The 20,002-nt window shown below is 42.0% G+C and overlaps 2 protein-coding genes across 2 annotated transcripts; both read right to left on the bottom strand.

Moving 5' to 3' along the window:
* Positions 1 to 2,693: 2,693 nt before the first annotated feature.
* Positions 2,694 to 13,185, bottom strand: LOC311114909 (histone H3.2-like; the record flags this gene model as incomplete). The annotated part of the gene is made up of 3 exons (XM_084190128.1): positions 2,694 to 3,051; positions 12,593 to 12,676; positions 13,178 to 13,185. The coding sequence occupies 3 exons, from the start codon at positions 13,183 to 13,185 to the stop codon at positions 2,694 to 2,696; spliced, it is 450 nt and encodes a 149-aa protein (XP_084046254.1).
* Positions 13,186 to 16,859: 3,674 nt separating this feature from the next.
* Positions 16,860 to 17,270, bottom strand: LOC311114912 (histone H3.2-like; the record flags this gene model as incomplete). Its single annotated transcript, XM_084190130.1, has 1 exon — positions 16,860 to 17,270. The coding sequence occupies one exon, from the start codon at positions 17,268 to 17,270 to the stop codon at positions 16,860 to 16,862; it is 411 nt and encodes a 136-aa protein (XP_084046256.1).
* Between the last annotated feature and the right edge of the window lie 2,732 nt (positions 17,271 to 20,002).

The raw sequence follows: 20,002 nt of genomic DNA, 5'->3' as shown, positions 1-20,002 counted from the left end.
ATTCTTTGTCCTACAAACACGACGAGTTGAGTTTTTACCAAAAAGTTATATTTTGGTTTCATCTGACCATATGACATTCTCCCAATCCTCTTCTGGATCATCCAAATGCACTCTAGCAAACTTCAGACGGGCCTGGACATGTACTGGCTTAAGCAGGGGGACACGTCTTGCACTGCAGGATTTGAGTCCCTGGCGGCGTAGTGTGTTACTGATGGTAGGCTTTGTTACTTTGGTCCCAGCTCTCTGCAGGTCATTCACTAAGTCCCCCCGTGTGGTTCTGGGATTTTTGCTCACCGTTCTTGTGATAATTTTGACCCCACGGGGTGAGATCTTGCGTGGAGCCCCAGATCGAGGGAGATTATCAGTGGTCTTGTATGTCTTCCATTTCCTAATAATTGCTCCCACAGTTGATTTCTTCAAACCAAGCTGCTTACCTATTGCAGATTCAGTCTTCCTAGCCTGGTGCAGGTCTACAATTTTGTTTCTGGTGTCCTTTGACAGCTCTTTGGTCTTGGCCATAGTGGAGTTTGGAGTGTGACTGTGTGAGGCTGTGGACAGGTGTCTTTTATACTGATAACAAGTTCAAACAGGTGCCATTAATACAGGTAACGAGTGGAGGACAGAGGAGCCTCTTAAAGAAGAAGTTACAGGTCTGTGAGAGCCAGAAATCTTGCTTGTTTGTAGGTGACCAAATACTTATTTTCCACCATAATTTGCAAATAAATTCATTAAAAATCCTACAATGTGATTGTCTGGATATTTTTTTCTCAATTTGTCTGTCATAGTTGACATGTACCTATAATGAAAATTACAGGCCTCTCTCATCTTTTTAAGTGGGAGATCTTGCACAATTGGTGGCTGACTAAATACTTTTTTTCCCCACTGTAGGTGGCATCCATCAGCAGTGCTCGTGAACAGAGAAATGTTATAGGAACAAACGAGTAAAAGTGTTTAGATTATTGGGGTTGTTCAATGTTTTGGCATTGTAGTTTGAAAAATATCCCACAGTGCAAACACGAGCTATTTGAGCCTCCATTTCCGTAGGTATCCATGGTTACTATGAGAATATTTTGTTCCCCGTGACGTCTATGGGGTTGAAGATCCATTGTATCTCTCGTAAGTAATGGTTCTGCCCACAGAGATCCTATACTAGTTAGTGTTGTAGTTCCTATTTCTACGGTTTTGCCTACCTGCAGCAATCAGGATTTACCTGCAGTGTTGATTGCAAATCCGTAATTTCTCATCTCATAATAACAGATGTTTTGCAAACCGTTGATGTTTAAATAAATGGATTCCCGGTGTCCGGATACCTTTTCTCTTAAGGGATCTGATTGAGTGAATCCAAAGTAAAAATGTGAAAATTTTTCTGACTTGGTCTAAATACATAATAGGATGAATCATTCAGGTAAAATAACACAATGTCTATTTGAGTTCAATCAACGTAATATAATCCTTTTTTACCTCTCATCTTTACTCTATGTATTGGACCACATCTAAACAACTTAGTCAAGCTTATCTACTCATAAAAACAAGCAAAAAGATCTACTCAATAATACGACGTGTGCTTTTGTTGACTGTAATAGCTTGAGTACATTCCACAAAGTCATTTTTTACAGTGTATCTAAAGACACGTTTGGTGTGGTGATTCACTTTTTCTTTGACGTTGAACTTGCATTGAACAGACAAATCCATTTCGTTACAACCCTTTTGTAGTATGACTTAGGAATATTTGTTGATGATCCTAATGTCTATGCTTGAATAGTGATTGGTTGTTGGTGAAATATTGCTGAGAACCCATCGTTTCCTGCCCTTTTTTCACTATTGAGCAATTTTGAAACATTTGTTTTGCTATTGGATTCATAATGGTGACCTGGGACAAGTAATTAATGAAAACCATAGTTCAGCAGTTGCCATTAAAGCGATCGAACCAAGTCATCCTAATAGGCTAGTATTAGCCTAAAGCAGGGTTTCCCAAACTCGGGGCACGTTTTGGGAGTTTTTGCCCTAGCACTACACAGCTGCTTCAAATAATCAACTCATCATCATCAAGCTGGAGTATTAGAATCAGCTGTGGAGTGCTAGGGCAAAACGCAAAACGCGCACCCCTTGGGGACCCCAGGACCGCGTTTGGGAAACGCTGGCCTAAAGATCAAATACTGAAAGGGAATCACCATGATGTGCAGTACCCACATTTAACCACAAGATGGCCTCCGTGCTCCACTGTAAAGTTTTGGCCTCTGCATGAGTCTCTCAGCAGCACTGCGACATGGACTTTCAAAGTAAGTTGGCATGCAATGTTTTTTCTGGACTGCATGCAAGGCTATTATTACACACAACTAATAGTGTCAATTATTAATCTGAACACAATTCTTGTTACTATTCGGCCTATATTATCACTCGTTTCTTTTCCCCCTCCTTTGTAAAGCATTTTACTGTGCTACTATAGTTCAAAGGAAGTGGATGATGCCAGATGGTTGTGTATATACACACACACACACACACAAACATTGAAGCTAGACTTCAGGCAACTAAAAGGTGCAATACGTAGATTTTAGACGTGTTAGTGAACAACATACATGGTGGCTAATGTAGAGGTGCGTGTATACATGGAACAATTGTGCCTTTTTGATGGAAATATGGAGGTGGCTCTTAAAAGAGCCTTTGGGGGATTTTCGAGTTAAGGTCATCCTCATTTATGCGCGCTCTCCACGAATACGGCGGGCCAGCTGGATGTCCTTGGGCATGATGGTCACCCGCTTGGCGTGGATGGCGCACAGGTTGGTGTCCTCGAACAGGCCGACCAGGTAAGCCTCGCTAGCCTCCTGCAGGGCCATCACGGCGGAGCTCTGGAAGCGCAGGTCGGTCTTGAAGTCCTGGGCGATTTCTCTCACCAGGCGCTGGAAGGGCAGCTTGCGGATGAGTAGCTCAGTGGACTTCTGGTAACGACGGATCTCTCTCAGAGCCACGGTGCCGGGCCTGTAACGGTGAGGCTTCTTCACACCGCCGGTGGCCGGGGCACTCTTGCGAGCAGCCTTAGTGGCGAGCTGCTTCCTGGGGGCTTTGCCACCGGTGGATTTGCGAGCGGTTTGCTTGGTTCTGGCCATGGCGCGTCTCTGCATTTCGAGGCTATACTCCCGACTGTCAGTGTGCTTTTGCCAGCGCGCAGTGTGTAGTTGTGTGCAGGCAGTGTACTATTGGCCTCGTTTGCGATAACAGGCTAGCATTAAAATATAACACAAGATTTCACTCTTGACTTTGACGACTATTATTGCGCGCAAAGGGCCAGCAGTGTGCTATTGTACGCACGCGCTTAGTGGACTATTGTTTTGGGCGCCCAGTGTATTGTGTTGGGCGCGCTGTCCTAAAAAAAAGAAGAAAAGCATCCCTTCCAGTAACCGACAGAGGAGTCCTCCGCAACGGGCCAATCGGGGTGGTGGGGAGATGGTGTCCAATCAGCAGATGCCACTGCCGGCTTTATACATTTCACATGGGCATTTCGAGGCTATACTCCGACTGTCGCGCCATGGCGAAGCCTACAGGAAGCAGCTGGCCGCCAAGTCGGCAGGTAGCTTAGTGGGTAAGAGCGTTGTGCCTGTAACCGAAAGGTCGCTGGTTCTAATCCCTGAGCCGACTAGGTGAAAAAAAGCAAGCACTTAACCCTAATTGCTCCTGTAAGTCGCTCTGGATAAGAGCGTCTGCTAAATGACTAAAATGTAAATGTAAGTCTGCGCGCAGGAGCGCCTCCCCGTTACGAGCCCTGCCAGCGCCTGGGGAGAAAAATCTCCCAGTTCTTCAAGATCGACCTGCGCTTCTAGAGCTCCGCGGTGATAGCCCTGCAGGAGGCTAGCGAGGCTCACCTGGTCGGTCTGTTCAAGGACACCAAACTGTGTGCCATCCACGCAAAGAGGGTGTCCATCGTGCCCTAGGACATCCTGATGGCCCACTGTATTCGCGGAGAGCGCGCAAATGATGACCTGATCTCCAAAATCCCACCTCCATATTTCCATCAAAAAGGCACAATTGCTCCATTTATACGCGCACCTCTACATTTCTCACCATGTATATTAACCTGTCTTAAAGCTACGTATTGCACGTTTTACTTGCCTGAGGCGTTGAAATAAAACGCATAAATCCAAAGGGATTATCTACAATAGTCAAAGACGCGCGGCAGGCCGAAATACTCCAGCCAAATAATTGGACAAATCAGGAAGGACAAAGGAAGTCTCGGTGCATGCGTTGCTTTATTCAGCACAGTTGAATGGACAGCACTTCTGCTTCATCTCCACTCACGAGACGGGTAATAGAGGAGCTCCGTGGTGCTGAAATGTACAAAGTTGTCCACTATCGGTATATCTATTTATTATGGCCATCGAAATGTTAGCTATTCAAATCAGATCCAACAATTATATCAAGGGATTAGAAATCCAAGGTTTAAAAACAAACGTGTCATTGTACTCAGAGGATCTAGATACATTTTCTAACCTCTCTGGAATACAACCACATTATGATAAATGTACTATATAAGGTATTGACCTTCCTGTAGCTCAGTTGGTAGAGCATGGCGCTTGCAACGCAATGGTTGTGGGTTCGATTCCCACGGGGGCCAGAATGAAAAATGTATGCACTCTGGATAAGAGCGTCTGCTAAATGACTAAACTGTAAATTGGATCACTGACAATACAACTTGTAGTTTACCAATAAAATGGTCTGATGGTGATGTGGATACATATCCCAAAATAAATAAAATGATCTCACTCTATTAAATGTTAATAGAAAGTTAGCAAAAAATTACAAGATCTTGCTACCAAGGAAAGGTAAAAATACCTGTCTATTTGTGGAAAAAAACGAATAGAAAAAAACATATATTTATTGATATTGTATAGCCTTACTTGTTGATATCTCTGACGACCAGAACCTTAATAATAATCACCATACTTACTTCACATAGCACGGACATATAGTAGACTACTGACACTCACTCCTATGGAATGGGTATGGGGACTGGACACGCCAGGACCCAGACCCTACTGTTGTCGATCACACATATTAATGTCGTGTTCAGGGTGCTATCAGAGTTATCGGAAATACCTAGTTCCGACTGGGAAGTTTCACTTGAATGACCCTCCAAGTTCGAATTACAAGTGAGAAATTGTGAAAATGTTGTTGCCAATCTTATTGGTTTAAGAATTGTTCCGACTTCAAAACCACTTTAACACAATCATGTCGGAGTTACAACTTCCCATTTTCCACGAGAATGTGAAGTTGGCATAATACAGCATTCAAGTGCTAGTCGGTACTTGGAAACGGACATTTCTGACTTGCTAACTGGTTGAACGTGTTACAACAAGTATATCATATGATTGACATAACCATAATAGAAAGGCCTTGGAAGTGCCATAAGTGAAAGCCGACATTTCATTATTTTACATTAACCTCTTTAACATGTATTAAATGAATTATGAAGAAAATTGTGTAATTTAGGCTCTGCGAAATATGAAATGCATTATGAAGAAAATCGTGTACTGTTGCCTACACGGAAAAGGGGCCTTTCTGACCAAAAGTGCACCAGTATCCCAAAGTATTAAAGTATTAATCGAAATCAAGCATAGAAAACAGCGTTAACATTAATAAGGGTGGCAGGTAGCTTAGTGGGTAAGAGTGTTGTGCCAGTAACCGAAAGGTCGCTGGTTCTAGTCCCCGGATCCGACTAGGTGAAAAATCTGTCGATGTGCCCTTAAGCAAGGCACTTAACCCTAAATGCTCCTGTAAGTCGCTCTGGATAAGAGCATCTGCTAAATGACGTAAATGTAATAAAACAATTTTTCCCACGTAAATGTGTGTATTTTCTCACAAATTATGTTCAGAAAATCTCAAACAGTACATAGGCATACAACTACAATGTTTGAAACATTATTAAATAAAGACAACATTTCTGTATATTCACAACTATAATAAAGAAAAATAGGCTATCCGTTTATGGTTGTTGTGTGTAGCTTACTGGTTAAATTGGTGTCTTTTCGCACGAATTAAGTAGCACATAAATTTGTGTCTTTTCACACAGAAACGCACGAAATCTGCTGAAATACATTACGCTACCTGTGGCTTTCTCGAGCACGGTTATATGTCAGACATTTGAACGGCTACGGATAGGGAAAAGCAAACCCCGTATTGAGTCAATACTGTCATCTATTGGTAAACATAATCCTTAACGTAAATATCCCAGGTTAGTACACAACGATTTTCCTTGCATGTTTTGCTAGGTCCTGCAGGACATCACCCCCTTCATCTTCCTGGAATAAAAAAACCACACACAAACACAGACATTCTTTCAATGTTGGGAACACATTTTACATGAACATTTAAATCAAGATGGATTACGAGATGCCCAGGCTGATGCGCAAAGGCAACTATGCCGAGCGTGTGGGTGCTGTCGCACCAGTCTACCTGGCTGCCGTGCTCGAGTGCCTGACTGCTGAGATCCTGGAGTTGGCCGGAGACATTGCCCGTGCAAACAAGAAGCCTCACATTACACTGATTAACTCTATAGTATTATCCCAGTTTACGGTCTTGCCTACACCTAGCGAACAGTTTTTTAATTGATATGAAAAATAAATATTCCATTTGATTTGGAACAGCAAGCCAGACAAAATTAAACGGGCCTATTTATAAAATGAATATCAATAGAGAGGACAGAATTTATTAAATATTTTAAGCTTGGACCTACCACTAAAAGCTTCAGTCATACAAAAGTTATACTTAAATCCGAATTGGTTCTCTAGAAATGTGTAAGACTGTCTCACCACGTTCAATAAATGGCATTTCCCCCCTTTATTCAGATTACAACCTCTCACTTTCAGTTATTTGAAATGAAATCAATTCTCAAATATCACTATATCTAAAACAAGCAGTGGCGGCTCCTGAAAAAATTCTCAGGGGGGGGGCAATTTTTCTGATGATTTAGGTGACCTACACACATTTTAAAAAAGATATGTCCAGCAATAACATGAAGACAGGGGCAGCATATAAGTCAATACCAGAAGCATTTATTGACTGATCTCAAAAGTGTTGGCTTACCAGGGTTGGTGGAGCCCTCAGTTTCATCTTTGCCTCGCAAAGCTAACTCAAACACTCCGCAAAACTTCACACACTGGATTAGCCGGCTGAGGATGTGGCGGTTCTTGCTAATGTCGTAGTAAATATATTTGTTATAGTGAATATGGAATATGATATGTTGAGTAAAATGTTGTGCTAAGATCTATTTAGGTCAGGAGCTGGTTATAAGTTCTGTTCCTATCCAATAACAATGGACAAAAGGGTCCTATCTTGTCAGCCTTGTCAGCAGGTGGCCAAGGACAACACCCACGCCATAGGCCTCTCAGTTCTTCCAACTCACAAGTTCTTGCTCTGAGGACACACACACACACACAAACACACACACACACACATCATCACTGTTAAACACACACACACACACACACACACACATCATCACTGTTAAACACACACACACACACACACACAAAAATCCCCTCTCTTAGGCTGAACATTTGAAGACAGAGAACCCGACTCAGAGCCAATGCAACAGTGACAGTAGCCTGGAGGGGACCTCGCCCAACTCATCAGGACCAATCAGAAGATCAGAACTACTAGATTCAACCTACTTCATTTATTGCATAAAATGTCTGCACACAATGTTTCGGGGCTCTCTTCAGATAATAATAATAATAATAATAATAATAATAATAATAATAATAATATGCCATTTAGCAGACGCTTTTATCCAAAGCGACTTACAGTCATGCGTGCATACATTTTTGTGTATGGGTGGTCCCGGGGATCGAACCCACTACCTTGGCGTTACAAGCGCAGTGCTCTACCAGCTGAGCTACAGAAAGTGGATACTCATGGATGCGCATCGCAATTGTAAAATGTCAACACAATTGGAGACACCACGTCATTTTTGGAGACATGTTATTGACAGTAAACTATTGTAGATGCGACTGCTAACTAAAAAAATATTTTAGCTGGCTAGCTAATCATCTTAGCTAAATGTGGGGCAAACAATTCAGTTATTTACCGTTAATTTGAGGGATTGGGGTGAAAGAAATCGAGTTACATAGTGATACTTTACGATATACTGTATTGACAATATCGCAATATTTTAGCGCTAGTTGGCTGTACCTGCACCAAAACACCATTATTGTTCCTTCATAGCTTGTTCTCAATCTTTTCACATTGGGAGCCAATTTGTTTTCAGCACTTTTATTTCCATGACTGATCAAAACTCGTTCTCATGGCTTTCTGATCCCTCTGCAACAGACATATGGTGCGCAATAAAATCACAGTATCGAATCGCAATACGTATAGAATCATGAGACTCGCAATGCATATATCTTATCGTGAGGTCCCTGGCAATTCCCAGCCCAAGTTCATTTGCCACAACAAATCTCTTCGCTAGCAAACGCGATGTCTTCTCCAAAACGGCAATGTGTCTCCAGCAATGTTTACTTTTTTGACGTTCTATGGCATCTCCACTTTCCAAGCATATATGACCACATGTAATATTTTGGTAAGTGATGCAAATAGTTAACTATGTAGGGCCAGGATGTAAAATATATGTAGCTGCAGCAATTTCTCTTATCTGATATGGTAAGTAATGGGGCTTAATGTATAGCTCCCTAAGAGTTTGACGAACGGGTCCGTGCACGCGATTCCAGATATCTTTACCTCTGAATAAACTGCCTTTATTATACCATATCCACCCTGTCCAAAGTCTCTACTTGGTCTCAGTTCTCCAGTAAACTTGTGATTATCAACACTAACCTCATCGTTGTGGCGGCGGACAGCTAGCCTGTATCCCTCATCAAGTTGAGTGGCAATGTTATTTTTCCGTTCGTACCAATTTTTTGAAAATCCTCGGGTGTAGGACTTTCCGCCTTTAGTAGAAACCTGTTGAATTATTAAATTTGGTCTGGGAGGTCCTAATTGTTTCGTTGCCAATTTATCTTCATTTGTTCGCCGACAAAAAGGAACTTCTTTCAAAGACACAATCCGCTCTTTTCTTAGTTACGTTCATGGTTACGTAACGTATGACGAAAGCGCGTAAGTGCAAGCCCTCAGACACCCATAGAGATTGTATTGAAAGATCTGATATTTGAAAAACATAGATTTTACATGGGAGTCTATGACAGACTTCTGGGCGATTTTCAACCTGACTGAAATCGCCCCAAAAGGGGGGGGAGCCATTTGAAGCAAGACTTTAGCCTGATTCGACATTTAGTGGCAGTGTGGCACTGTGGCAGATCAGACGTATAGATTACAACACTGATAACTACTGTTGCCGTGATATAATTGATTAGAAAAAAAATCCCTTCCTTTTCCCGTTTGGCAGTGCGTCGCCCATATCGCCCTATTGAACAGGCCGCCCCTGAAAACAAGCCATATAAAGTTGGATGCAATTTCAATTTAATCATCCAGAAACGACAGAACAAACTCAAATACACTAATAGAAAAATACATATGTCTTGATATTGTATAGCCTACTTGTTGGTATCTCAGACGACCAGAACCTTAATAATAATCACCATACTTACTGATTAAGCCAACTCAAACATTTTCAGTTTATGCTACTCAGAATATTTATTCATCTTTCTCATTGCAATATCTCAAGAGAACTTAATAATTTCAAGCATGAAAATGAAACATAAATATCCTGAGTTAACTTAACATTTATTTGTTTTTTCAATCAATCTTCTGATTACCCATAACTCAAAAACATAGACTTGTTACAACTCAAAATCATTTACCACCAAATTTAAAATATTTGTGGCAACTGATTGCCTTAAAAATAATAAATACTATTGACTTAAAGGTCAAACAAAAAAACATCATCTATTCAGATGTTTAGTATAAACTTTTCTTGCCCAGTCTTTTAGCAAAAAAATATGAAATAAAAAAACATTAATAAAAAATAACAATTAACAAGTCTACTTCTGGGCATTTTGTTTATACTTTAAGATGAACTATGTAATAGTAGAACATATTCAAACTCAGAAAAGCTCAAATTACATTAAGAAAATATCATTATATCACAAATAGCTTATAAACTGTTAATACAACATTACCAGGAGGGCATCAGCAAGTCTTGGGTGGTGACCAAACATTTGTTTAGAAAGATTATTTGCCCACACCTTTTAGCACAAAATGAAACAATCTATTTAATAATAATAGTAATATAACTATAATAGTAATAAAAATAATTAAAAATTGAAAAGAGAATTAAATAAACAATTAAAGGCACACTTTTGGCCATCTGGTTGTAAACTTGCAGTGCAGCAATGTATAAACAAATTGCTTGTAAATTCTTCACAACTAAAACGGCTAAAATTTCAAAACGGTACATTAACATGTACAAAGGCAGTGTTTAGCCTTCCTTTGGCTATCTGGTTCAAATCTAGCAACTTCAGGGTGCACTGTATAGTTTTAGAAAATTAATTCAAACTCGAAAGCAAAATTAACAATATTAATAAGACAATAAAAATTATTTAACCATTTCCATAACTGAATAAACATCCCATCCTCAGAAGAAAATAAAGTCCCTATAACACTGTTTCCAACTAGAAAGGTGGCTACTTTAAAGTAAAGTAGCCTGAAACTTTGAGGACAGTTTATTTATTTATGAAAATGTATCAATGAAGAGCTTTCCTTCATGATAAAAATGTACTTCCCAAAGCTATATAGTACACCTTTTAAAAACAAAATGCCATAGTGTATAAATATGGAGGATATATTTATAAATAATTCAAATTGAAAGTCCAAAGAGAAAAAGAAGCAAGATCAAATTAATAGTATTATTTTACTACGCTACTAGGAAAAATCATGCCATAATTAACTGAGCTCCAGTTACCCCTGTCAAGTCACTACCATTGGGACAGTGATGGATCAGACTGTGATCTGAGCTCCAGTTACCCCTGTCAAGTCACTACCATCGGGACAGTGATGGATCAGACTGTGATCTGAGCTTCAGTTATCCCTGTCAAGTCAATACCATTGGGACAGTGATGGATCAGACTGTGATCTGAGCTCCAGTTACCCCTGTCAAGTCACTACCATTGGGACAGTGATGGATCAGACTGTGATCTGAGCTCCAGTTACCCCTGTCAAGTCACTACCATTGGGACAGTGATGGATCAGACTGTGATCTGAGCTCCAGTTACCCCTGTCAAGTCACTACCATTGGGACAGTGATGGATCAGACTGTGATCTGAGCTCCAGTTACCCCTGTCAAGTCACTACCATTGGGACAGTGATGGATCAGACTGTGATCTGAGCTCCAGTTACCCCTGTCAAGTCACTGCAATCTGATAACAAATAAGGGCATGTCGTAATCCAGGTGGAATAAAATGTGTTCCCCACATTGACAGAATGTCTGCATTTGTGTGTTATTTTACAGGAAGCTGAGGGGGGTCATTTCCTGCAAGACCTTGCGTAACATGTAAAGCAAATCTATGCGATCATCAAGGAGGGTGCCGTGGCGAGTGATGGTCCAGAGGAGGTAGGCGTCATCCTTAAGTGATCACCGGTCTGAGTTTTGCAAAGGCTTCTGCCATTCTTCTTGGCATGACATACAGTGAGGGGAAAACAGTATTTGATCCCCTGCTGATTCTGTACGTTTGCCCACTGACAAAGAAATGATCAGTCTATAATTTGAATGGTAGGTTTATTTGAACAGTGAAAGACAGAATAACAGCAAAAACTTCCAGAAAAAAACGCATGTCCAAAATGTTATGAATTGATTAGCATTTTAATGAGGGAAATAAGTATTTGACCCCCTCTCAATCAGAAAGATGTCTGGCTCCCAGGTGTCTTTTATACAGGTAACGAGCTGAGATTAGGAGCACACTCATAAAGGGAATGCTCCTAATCTCAGCGTGTTACCTGTATAAAAAAAAAATGTGTAAAAGACACCGGTCCACAGAAGCAATCAATCAGAGTCCATACTCTCCGCCGTGGCCAAGACCAAAGACCTCTCCAAGGATGTCAGGGACAAGATACTTATTTCCCTCATTAAAATGCAAATGAATTTATAACATTTTTGACATGCGTTTTTCTGGATTGTTTTGTTGTTATTCTGTCTCTCACTGTTCAAATAAACCTACCATTACAATTATAGACTGATCATGTCTTTGTCAGTGGGCAAACGTACAAAATCAGCAGGGGATCAAATACTTTTTCCCCTCACTGTATGCTCTGAATCTCAGCCACCCCTAAAAGCCGGAGTACACGTTCAAGGCATTCCAGAAAGTGTTTGTGGAGCTGGACTGCTCAAAGCTCACAGTCAAGATGACAGGCCTCAAGAACAAATGACTGTCTTAAGCAGAATGCCAGGCCAGAGGACAATTGTCATAGACTGAATGTCAGGGTTACTTTGTAACACCTTCGTAGTTAAACGCTGAGGTGCCTTTTGGAACTCTTCTCTCCCTTCATTTTTTCTGGTAGCAGGTCAGGAACGGTGTCCTCTACCACAGGCCCGCTTGTTGTTGGTGAAGCCGCCTGGGGCACAGAATCTGTGCTGGGACCAACCTCTGCCTACCGGGGGATGGTCACCGAGAGGCGGGGCTCGAGCACATTGCGGTCTGGGACCCCGTCCCTGATGGGCCCGTGGCGGTCATCTAGGCTAAAGAGGTTAGAGGGTAAGGAAGACACGTTTATTCTGCAAGGTGTGTTTTAAAGGGTCACTGCCACAGTATTTTCCATTGTGTTTTTGTATACAAGAGATACCAAATAGGTGTTTTTAATGAAGGATGTCATTGTAAAATGTAATGTCCATTTTGTTCCCATACAGTTGCGGTTTGAAATGTCCATTTTTGAATCCGTTGTACGTACCATTTTGAGGTTTCATCATCAAGGTACACACCTTTTACCACTGGTATTTTGACAATTCTACCATCAATCAATCAATCAATGAAGTGGATCTATAAAGCCCTTTTTACATCAACAGATGTCACAAAGTGCTATGCAGAAACCCAGCCTAAAACCCCAAACGGCAAGCGATGCAGATGTAGAAAAGCGGTGGCTAGGAAAAACTCCCTAGAAAGGCACAAACCTAGAGAACAACCAGGCTCTGAGGGGTGCCCAGTGCCCTTCTGCCTGTGCCGGGTGGAGATTACAACAGTACGTGGCCATTAAGGGCACATTTCTCTCCAAGATGTTCAAACGTTCATAGAAGACCAGCAGGGTCAAATAATAAGCACAGTGGTTGTAGAGGTTGCAACAGGTCAGTCGGTACAGTCGGTACATCAGGAGTAAATGTCACTTGGCTTTTCATAGGCGGCCATTTAGAGGTTGAAATAGCAGCAGGTGCGGTACAGATTTCTATTGGGAACTGTTGAAAAAAGGCGCACCTACAACATTAATGGGTTAAAGGAAAAATGACCAAAGTAATATACAGTGGGGAAAAAAAGTATTTAGTCAGCCACCAATTGTGCAAGTTCTCCCACTTAAAAAGATGAGAGAGGCCTGTAATTTTCATCATAGGTACACGTCAACTATGACAGACAAAATGAGATTTTTTTTCTCCAGAAAATCACATTGTAGGATTTTTAATAAATTTATTTGCAAATTATGGTGGAAAATAAGTATTTGGTCAATAACAAAAGTTTCTCAATACTTTGTTATATACCCTTTGTTGGCAATGACACAGGTCAAACATTTTCTGTAAGTCTTCACAAGGTTTTCACACACTGTTGCTGGTATTTTGGCCCATTCCTCCATGCAGATCTCCTCCAGAGCAGTGATGTTTTGGGGCTGTCGCTGGGCAACACGGACTTTCAACTCCCTCCAAAGATTTTATATGGGGTTGAGATCTGGAGACTGGCTAGGCCACTCCAGGACCTTGAAATGCTTCTTACGAAGCCACTCCTTCGTTTCCCGGGCGGTGTGTTTGGGATCATTGTCATGCTGAAAGACCCAGCCACGTTTCATCTTCAATGCCCTTGCTGATGGAAGGAGGTTTTCACTCAAAATCTCAGGATACATGGCCCCATTCATTCTTTCCTTTACACGGATCAGTCGTCCTGGTCCCTTTGCAGAAAAACAGCCCCAAAGCATGATGTTTCCACCCCCATGCTTCACAGTAGGTATGGTGTTCTTTGGATGCAACTCAGCATTCTTTGTCCTACAAACACGACGAGTTGAGTTTTTACCAAAAAGTTATATTTTGGTTTCATCTGACCATATGACATTCTCCCAATCCTCTTCTGGATCATCCAAATGCACTCTAGCAAACTTCAGACGGGCCTGGACATGTACTGGCTTAAGCAGGGGGACACGTCTGGCACTGCAGGATTTGAGTCCCTGGCGGCGTAGTGTGTTACTGATGGTAGGCTTTGTTACTTTGGTCCCAGCTCTCTGCAGGTCATTCACTAAGTCCCCCCGTGTGGTTCTGGGATTTTTGCTCACCGTTCTTGTGATCATTTTGACCCCACGGGGTGAGATCTTGCGTGGAGCCCCAGATCGAGGGAGATTATCAGTGGTCTTGTATGTCTTCCATTTCCTAATAATTGCTCCCACAGTTGATTTCTTCAAACCAAGCTGCTTACCTATTGCAGATTCAGTCTTCCCAGCCTGGTGCAGGTCTACAATTTTGTTTCTGGTGTCCTTTGACAGCTCTTTGGTCTTGGCCATAGTGGAGTTTGGAGTGTGACTGTGTGAGGTTGTGGACAGGTGTCTTTTATACTGATAACAAGTTCAAACAGGTGCCATTAATACAGGTAACGAGTGGAGGACAGAGGAGCCTCTTAAAGAAGAAGTTACAGGTCTGTGAGAGCCAGAAATCTTGCTTGTTTGTAGGTGACCAAATACTTATTTTCCACCATAATTTGCAAATAAATTCATTAAAAATCCTACAATGTGATTGTCTGGATATTTTTTTCTCAATTTGTCTGTCATAGTTGACATGTACCTATAATGAAAATTACAGGCCTCTCTCATCTTTTTAAGTGGGAGATCTTGCACAATTGGTGGCTGACTAAATACTTTTTTTCCCCACTGTAGGTGGCATCCATCAGCAGTGCTCGTGAACAGAGAAATGTTATAGGAACAAACGAGTAAAAGTGTTTAGATTATTGGGGTTGTTCAATGTTTTGGCATTGTAGTTTGAAAAATATCCCACAGTGCAAACACGAGCTATTTGAGCCTCCATTTCCGTAGGTATCCATGGTTACTATGAGAATATTTTGTTCCCCGTGACGTATATGGGGTTGAAGCTCCATTGTATCTCTCGTAAGTAATGGTTCTGCCCACAGAGATCCTATACTAGTTAGTGTTGTAGTTCCTATTTCTACGGTTTTGCCTACCTGCAGCAATCAGGATTTACCTGCAGTGTTGATTGCAAATCCGTAATTTCTCATCTCATAATAACAGATGTTTTGCAAACCGTTGATGTTTAAATAAATGGATTCCCGGTGTCCGGATACCTTTTCTCTTAAGGGATCTGATTGAGTGAATCCAAAGTAAAAATGTGAAAATTTTTCTGACTTGGTCTAAATACATAATAGGATGAATCATTCAGGTAAAATAACACAATGTCTATTTGAGTTCAATCAACGTAATATAATCCTTTTTTACCTCTCATCTTTACTCTATGTATTGGACCACATCTAAACAACTTAGTCAAGCTTATCTACTCATAAAAACAAGCAAAAAGATCTACTCAATAATACGACGTGTGCTTTTGTTGACTGTAATAGCTTGAGTACATTCCACAAAGTCATTTTTTACAGTGTATCTAAAGACACGTTTGGTGTGGTGATTCACTTTTTCTTTGACGTTGAACTTGCATTGAACAGACAAATCCATTTCGTTACAACCCTTTTGTAGTATGACTTAGGAATATTTGTTGATGATCCTAATGTCTATGCTTGAATAGTGATTGGTTGTTGGTGAAATATTGCTGAGAACCCATCGTTTCCTGCCCTTTTTTCACTATTGAGCAATTTTGAAACATTTGTTTTGCTATTGGATTCATAATGGTGACCTGGGACAAGTAATTAGTGAAAACCAGAGTTCAGCAGTTGCCATTAAAGCGATCGAACCAAGTCATCCTAATAGGCTAGTATTAGCCTAAAGCAGGGTTTCCCAAACTCGGGGCACGTTTTGGGAGTTTTTGCCCTAGCACTACACAGCTGCTTCAAATAATCAACTCATCATCATCAAGCTGGAGTATTAGAATCAGCTGTGGAGTGCTAGGGCAAAACGCAAAACGCGCACCCCTTGGGGACCCCAGGACCGCGTTTGGGAAACGCTGGCCTAAAGATCAAATACTGAAAGGGAATCACCATGATGTGCAGTACCCACATTTAACCACAAGATGGCCTCCGTGCTCCACTGTAAAGTTTTGGCCTCTGCATGAGTCTCTCAGCAGCACTGCGACATGGACTTTCAAAGTAAGTTGGCATGCAATGTTTTTTCTGGACTGCATGCAAGGCTATTATTACACACAACTAATAGTGTCAATTATTCATCTGAACACAATTCTTGTTACTATTCGGCCTATATTATCACTCGTTTCTTTTCCCCCTCCTTTGTAAAGCATTTTACTGTGCTACTATAGTTCAAAGGAAGTGGATGATGCCAGATGGTTGTGTATATACACACACACACACACACAAACATTGAAGCTAGACTTCAGGCAACTAAAAGGTGCAATACGTAGATTTTAGACGTGTTAGTGAACAACATACATGGTGGCTAATGTAGAGGTGCGTGTATACATGGAACAATTGTGCCTTTTTGATGGAAATATGGAGGTGGCTCTTAAAAGAGCCTTTGGGGGATTTTCGAGTTAAGGTCATCCTCATTTATGCGCGCTCTCCACGAATACGGCGGGCCAGCTGGATGTCCTTGGGCATGATGGTCACCCGCTTGGCGTGGATGGTGCACAGGTTGGTGTCCTCGAACAGGCCGACCAGGTAAGCCTCGCTAGCCTCCTGCAGGGCCATCACGGCGGAGCTCTGGAAGCGCAGGTCGGTCTTGAAGTCCTGGGCGATTTCTCTCACCAGGCGCTGGAAGGGCAGCTTGCGGATGAGTAGCTCAGTGGACTTCTGGTAACGACGGATCTCTCTCAGAGCCACGGTGCCGGGCCTGTAACGGTGAGGCTTCTTCACACCGCCGGTGGCCGGGGCACTCTTGCGAGCAGCCTTAGTGGCGAGCTGCTTCCTGGGGGCTTTGCCACCGGTGGATTTGCGAGCGGTTTGCTTGGTTCTGGCCATGGCGCGTCTCTGCATTTCGAGGCTATACTCCCGACTGTCAGTGTGCTTTTGCCAGCGCGCAGTGTGTAGTTGTGTGCAGGCAGTGTACTATTGGCCTCGTTTGCGATAACAGGCTAGCATTAAAATATAACACAAGATTTCACTCTTGACTTTGACGACTATTATTGCGCGCAAAGGGCCAGCAGTGTGCTATTGTACGCACGCGCTTAGTGGACTATTGTTTTGGGCGCCCAGTGTATTGTGTTGGGCGCGCTGTCCTAAAAAAAAGAAGAAAAGCATCCCTTCCAGTAACCGACAGAGGAGTCCTCCGCAACGGGCCAATCGGGGTGGTGGAGAGATGGTGTCCAATCAGCAGATGCCACTGCCGGCTTTATACATTTCACATGGGCATTTCGAGGCTATACTCCGACTGTCGCGCCATGGCGAAGCCTACAGGAAGCAGCTGGCCGCCAAGTCGGCAGGTAGCTTAGTGGGTAAGAGCGTTGTGCCTGTAACCGAAAGGTCGCTGGTTCTAATCCCCGAGCCGACTAGGTGAAAAAAAGCAAGCACTTAACCCTAATTGCTCCTGTAAGTCGCTCTGGATAAGAGCGTCTGCTAAATGACTAAAATGTAAATGTAAGTCTGCGCGCAGGAGCGCCTCCCCGTTACGAGCCCTGCCAGCGCCTGGGGAGAAAAATCGCCCAGTTCTTCAAGATCGACCTGCGCTTCTAGAGCTCCGCGGTGATAGCCCTGCAGGAGGCTAGCGAGGCTCACCTGGTCGGTCTGTTCGAGGACACCAAACTGTGTGCCATCCACGCAAAGAGGGTGTCCATCGTGCCCTAGGACATCCTGATGGCCCACTGTATTCGCGGAGAGCGCGCAAATGATGACCTGATCTCCAAAATCCCACCTCCATATTTCCATCAAAAAGGCACAATTGCTCCATTTATACGCGCACCTCTACATTTCTCACCATGTATATTAACCTGTCTTAAAGCTACGTATTGCACGTTTTACTTGCCTGAGGCGTTGAAATAAAACGCATAAATCCAAAGGGATTATCTACAATAGTCAAAGACGCGCGGCAGGCCGAAATACTCCAGCCAAATAATTGGACAAATCAGGAAGGACAAAGGAAGTCTCGGTGCATGCGTTGCTTTATTCAGCACAGTTGAATGGACAGCACTTCTGCTTCATCTCCACTCACGAGACGGGTAATAGAGGAGCTCCGTGGTGCTGAAATGTACAAAGTTGTCCACTATCGGTATATCTATTTATTATGGCCATCGAAATGTTAGCTATTCAAATCAGATCCAACAATTATATCAAGGGATTAGAAATCCAAGCTTTAAAAACAAACGTGTCATTGTACTCAGAGGATCTAGATACATTTTCTAACCTCTCTGGAATACAACCACATTATGATAAATGTACTAGATAAGGTATTGACCTTCCTGTAGCTCAGTTGGTAGAGCATGGCGCTTGCAACGCAATGGTTGTGGGTTCGATTCCCACGGGGGCCAGAATGAAAAATGTATGCACTCTGGATAAGAGCGTCTGCTAAATGACTAAACTGTAAATTGGATCACTGACAATACAACTTGTAGTTTACCAATAAAATGGTCTGATGGTGATGTGGATACATATCCCAAAATAAATAAAATGATCTCACTCTATTAAATGTTAATAGAAAGTTAGCAAAAAATTACAAGATCTTGCTACCAAGGAAAGGTAAAAATACCTGTCTATTTGTGGAAAAAAACTAATAGAAAAAAACATATATTTATTGATATTGTATAGCCTTACTTGTTGATATCTCTGACGACCAGAACCTTAATAATAATCACAATACTTACTTCACATAGCACGGACATATAGTAGACTACTGACACTCACTCCTATGGAATGGGTATGGGGACTGGACACGCCAGGACCCAGACCCTACTGTTGTCGATCACACATATTAATGTCGTGTTCAGGGTGCTATCAGAGTTATCGGAAATACCTAGTTCCGATTGGGAAGTTTCACTTGAATGACCCTCCAAGTTCGAATTACAAGTGAGAAATTGTGAAAATGTTGTTGCCAATCTTCTTGGTTTAAGAATTGTTCCGACTTCAAAACCACTTGAACACAATCATGTGGGAGTTACAACTTCCCATTTTCCACGAGAATGTGAAGTTGGCATAATACAGCATTCAAGTGCTAGTCGGTACTTGGAAACTGACATTTCTGACTTGATAACTGGTTGAACGTGTTACAACAAGTATATAATATGATTGACATAACCATAATAGAAAGGCCTTGGAAGTGCCATAAGTGAAAGCCGACATTTCATTATTTTACATTAACCTCTTTAACATGTATTAAATGAATTATGAAGAAAATTGTGTAATTTAGGCTCTGCGAAATATGAAATGCATTATGAAGAAAATCGTGTACTGTTGCCTACACGGAAAAGGGGCCTTTCTGACCAAAAGTGCACCAGTATCCCAAAGTATTAAAGTATTAATCGAAATCAAGCATAGAAAACAGCGTTAACATTAATAAGGGTGGCAGGTAGCTTAGTGGGTAAGAGTGTTGTGCCAGTAACCGAAAGGTCGCTGGTTCTAGTCCCCGGGCCGACTAGGTGAAAAATCTGTCGATGTGCCCTTAAGCAAGGCACTTAACCCTAAATGCTCCTGTAAGTCGCTCTGGATAAGAGCATCTGCTAAATGACGTAAATGTAATAAAACAATTTTTCCCACGTAAATGT

Source organism: Coregonus lavaretus (genome assembly GCF_964263955.1).
Source record: "Coregonus lavaretus genome assembly, contig: HAP1_SCAFFOLD_3364, whole genome shotgun sequence".
Taxonomy (NCBI): domain Eukaryota; kingdom Metazoa; phylum Chordata; class Actinopteri; order Salmoniformes; family Salmonidae; genus Coregonus; species Coregonus lavaretus.
This window is presented reverse-complemented; position numbering and strand designations above follow the sequence as displayed.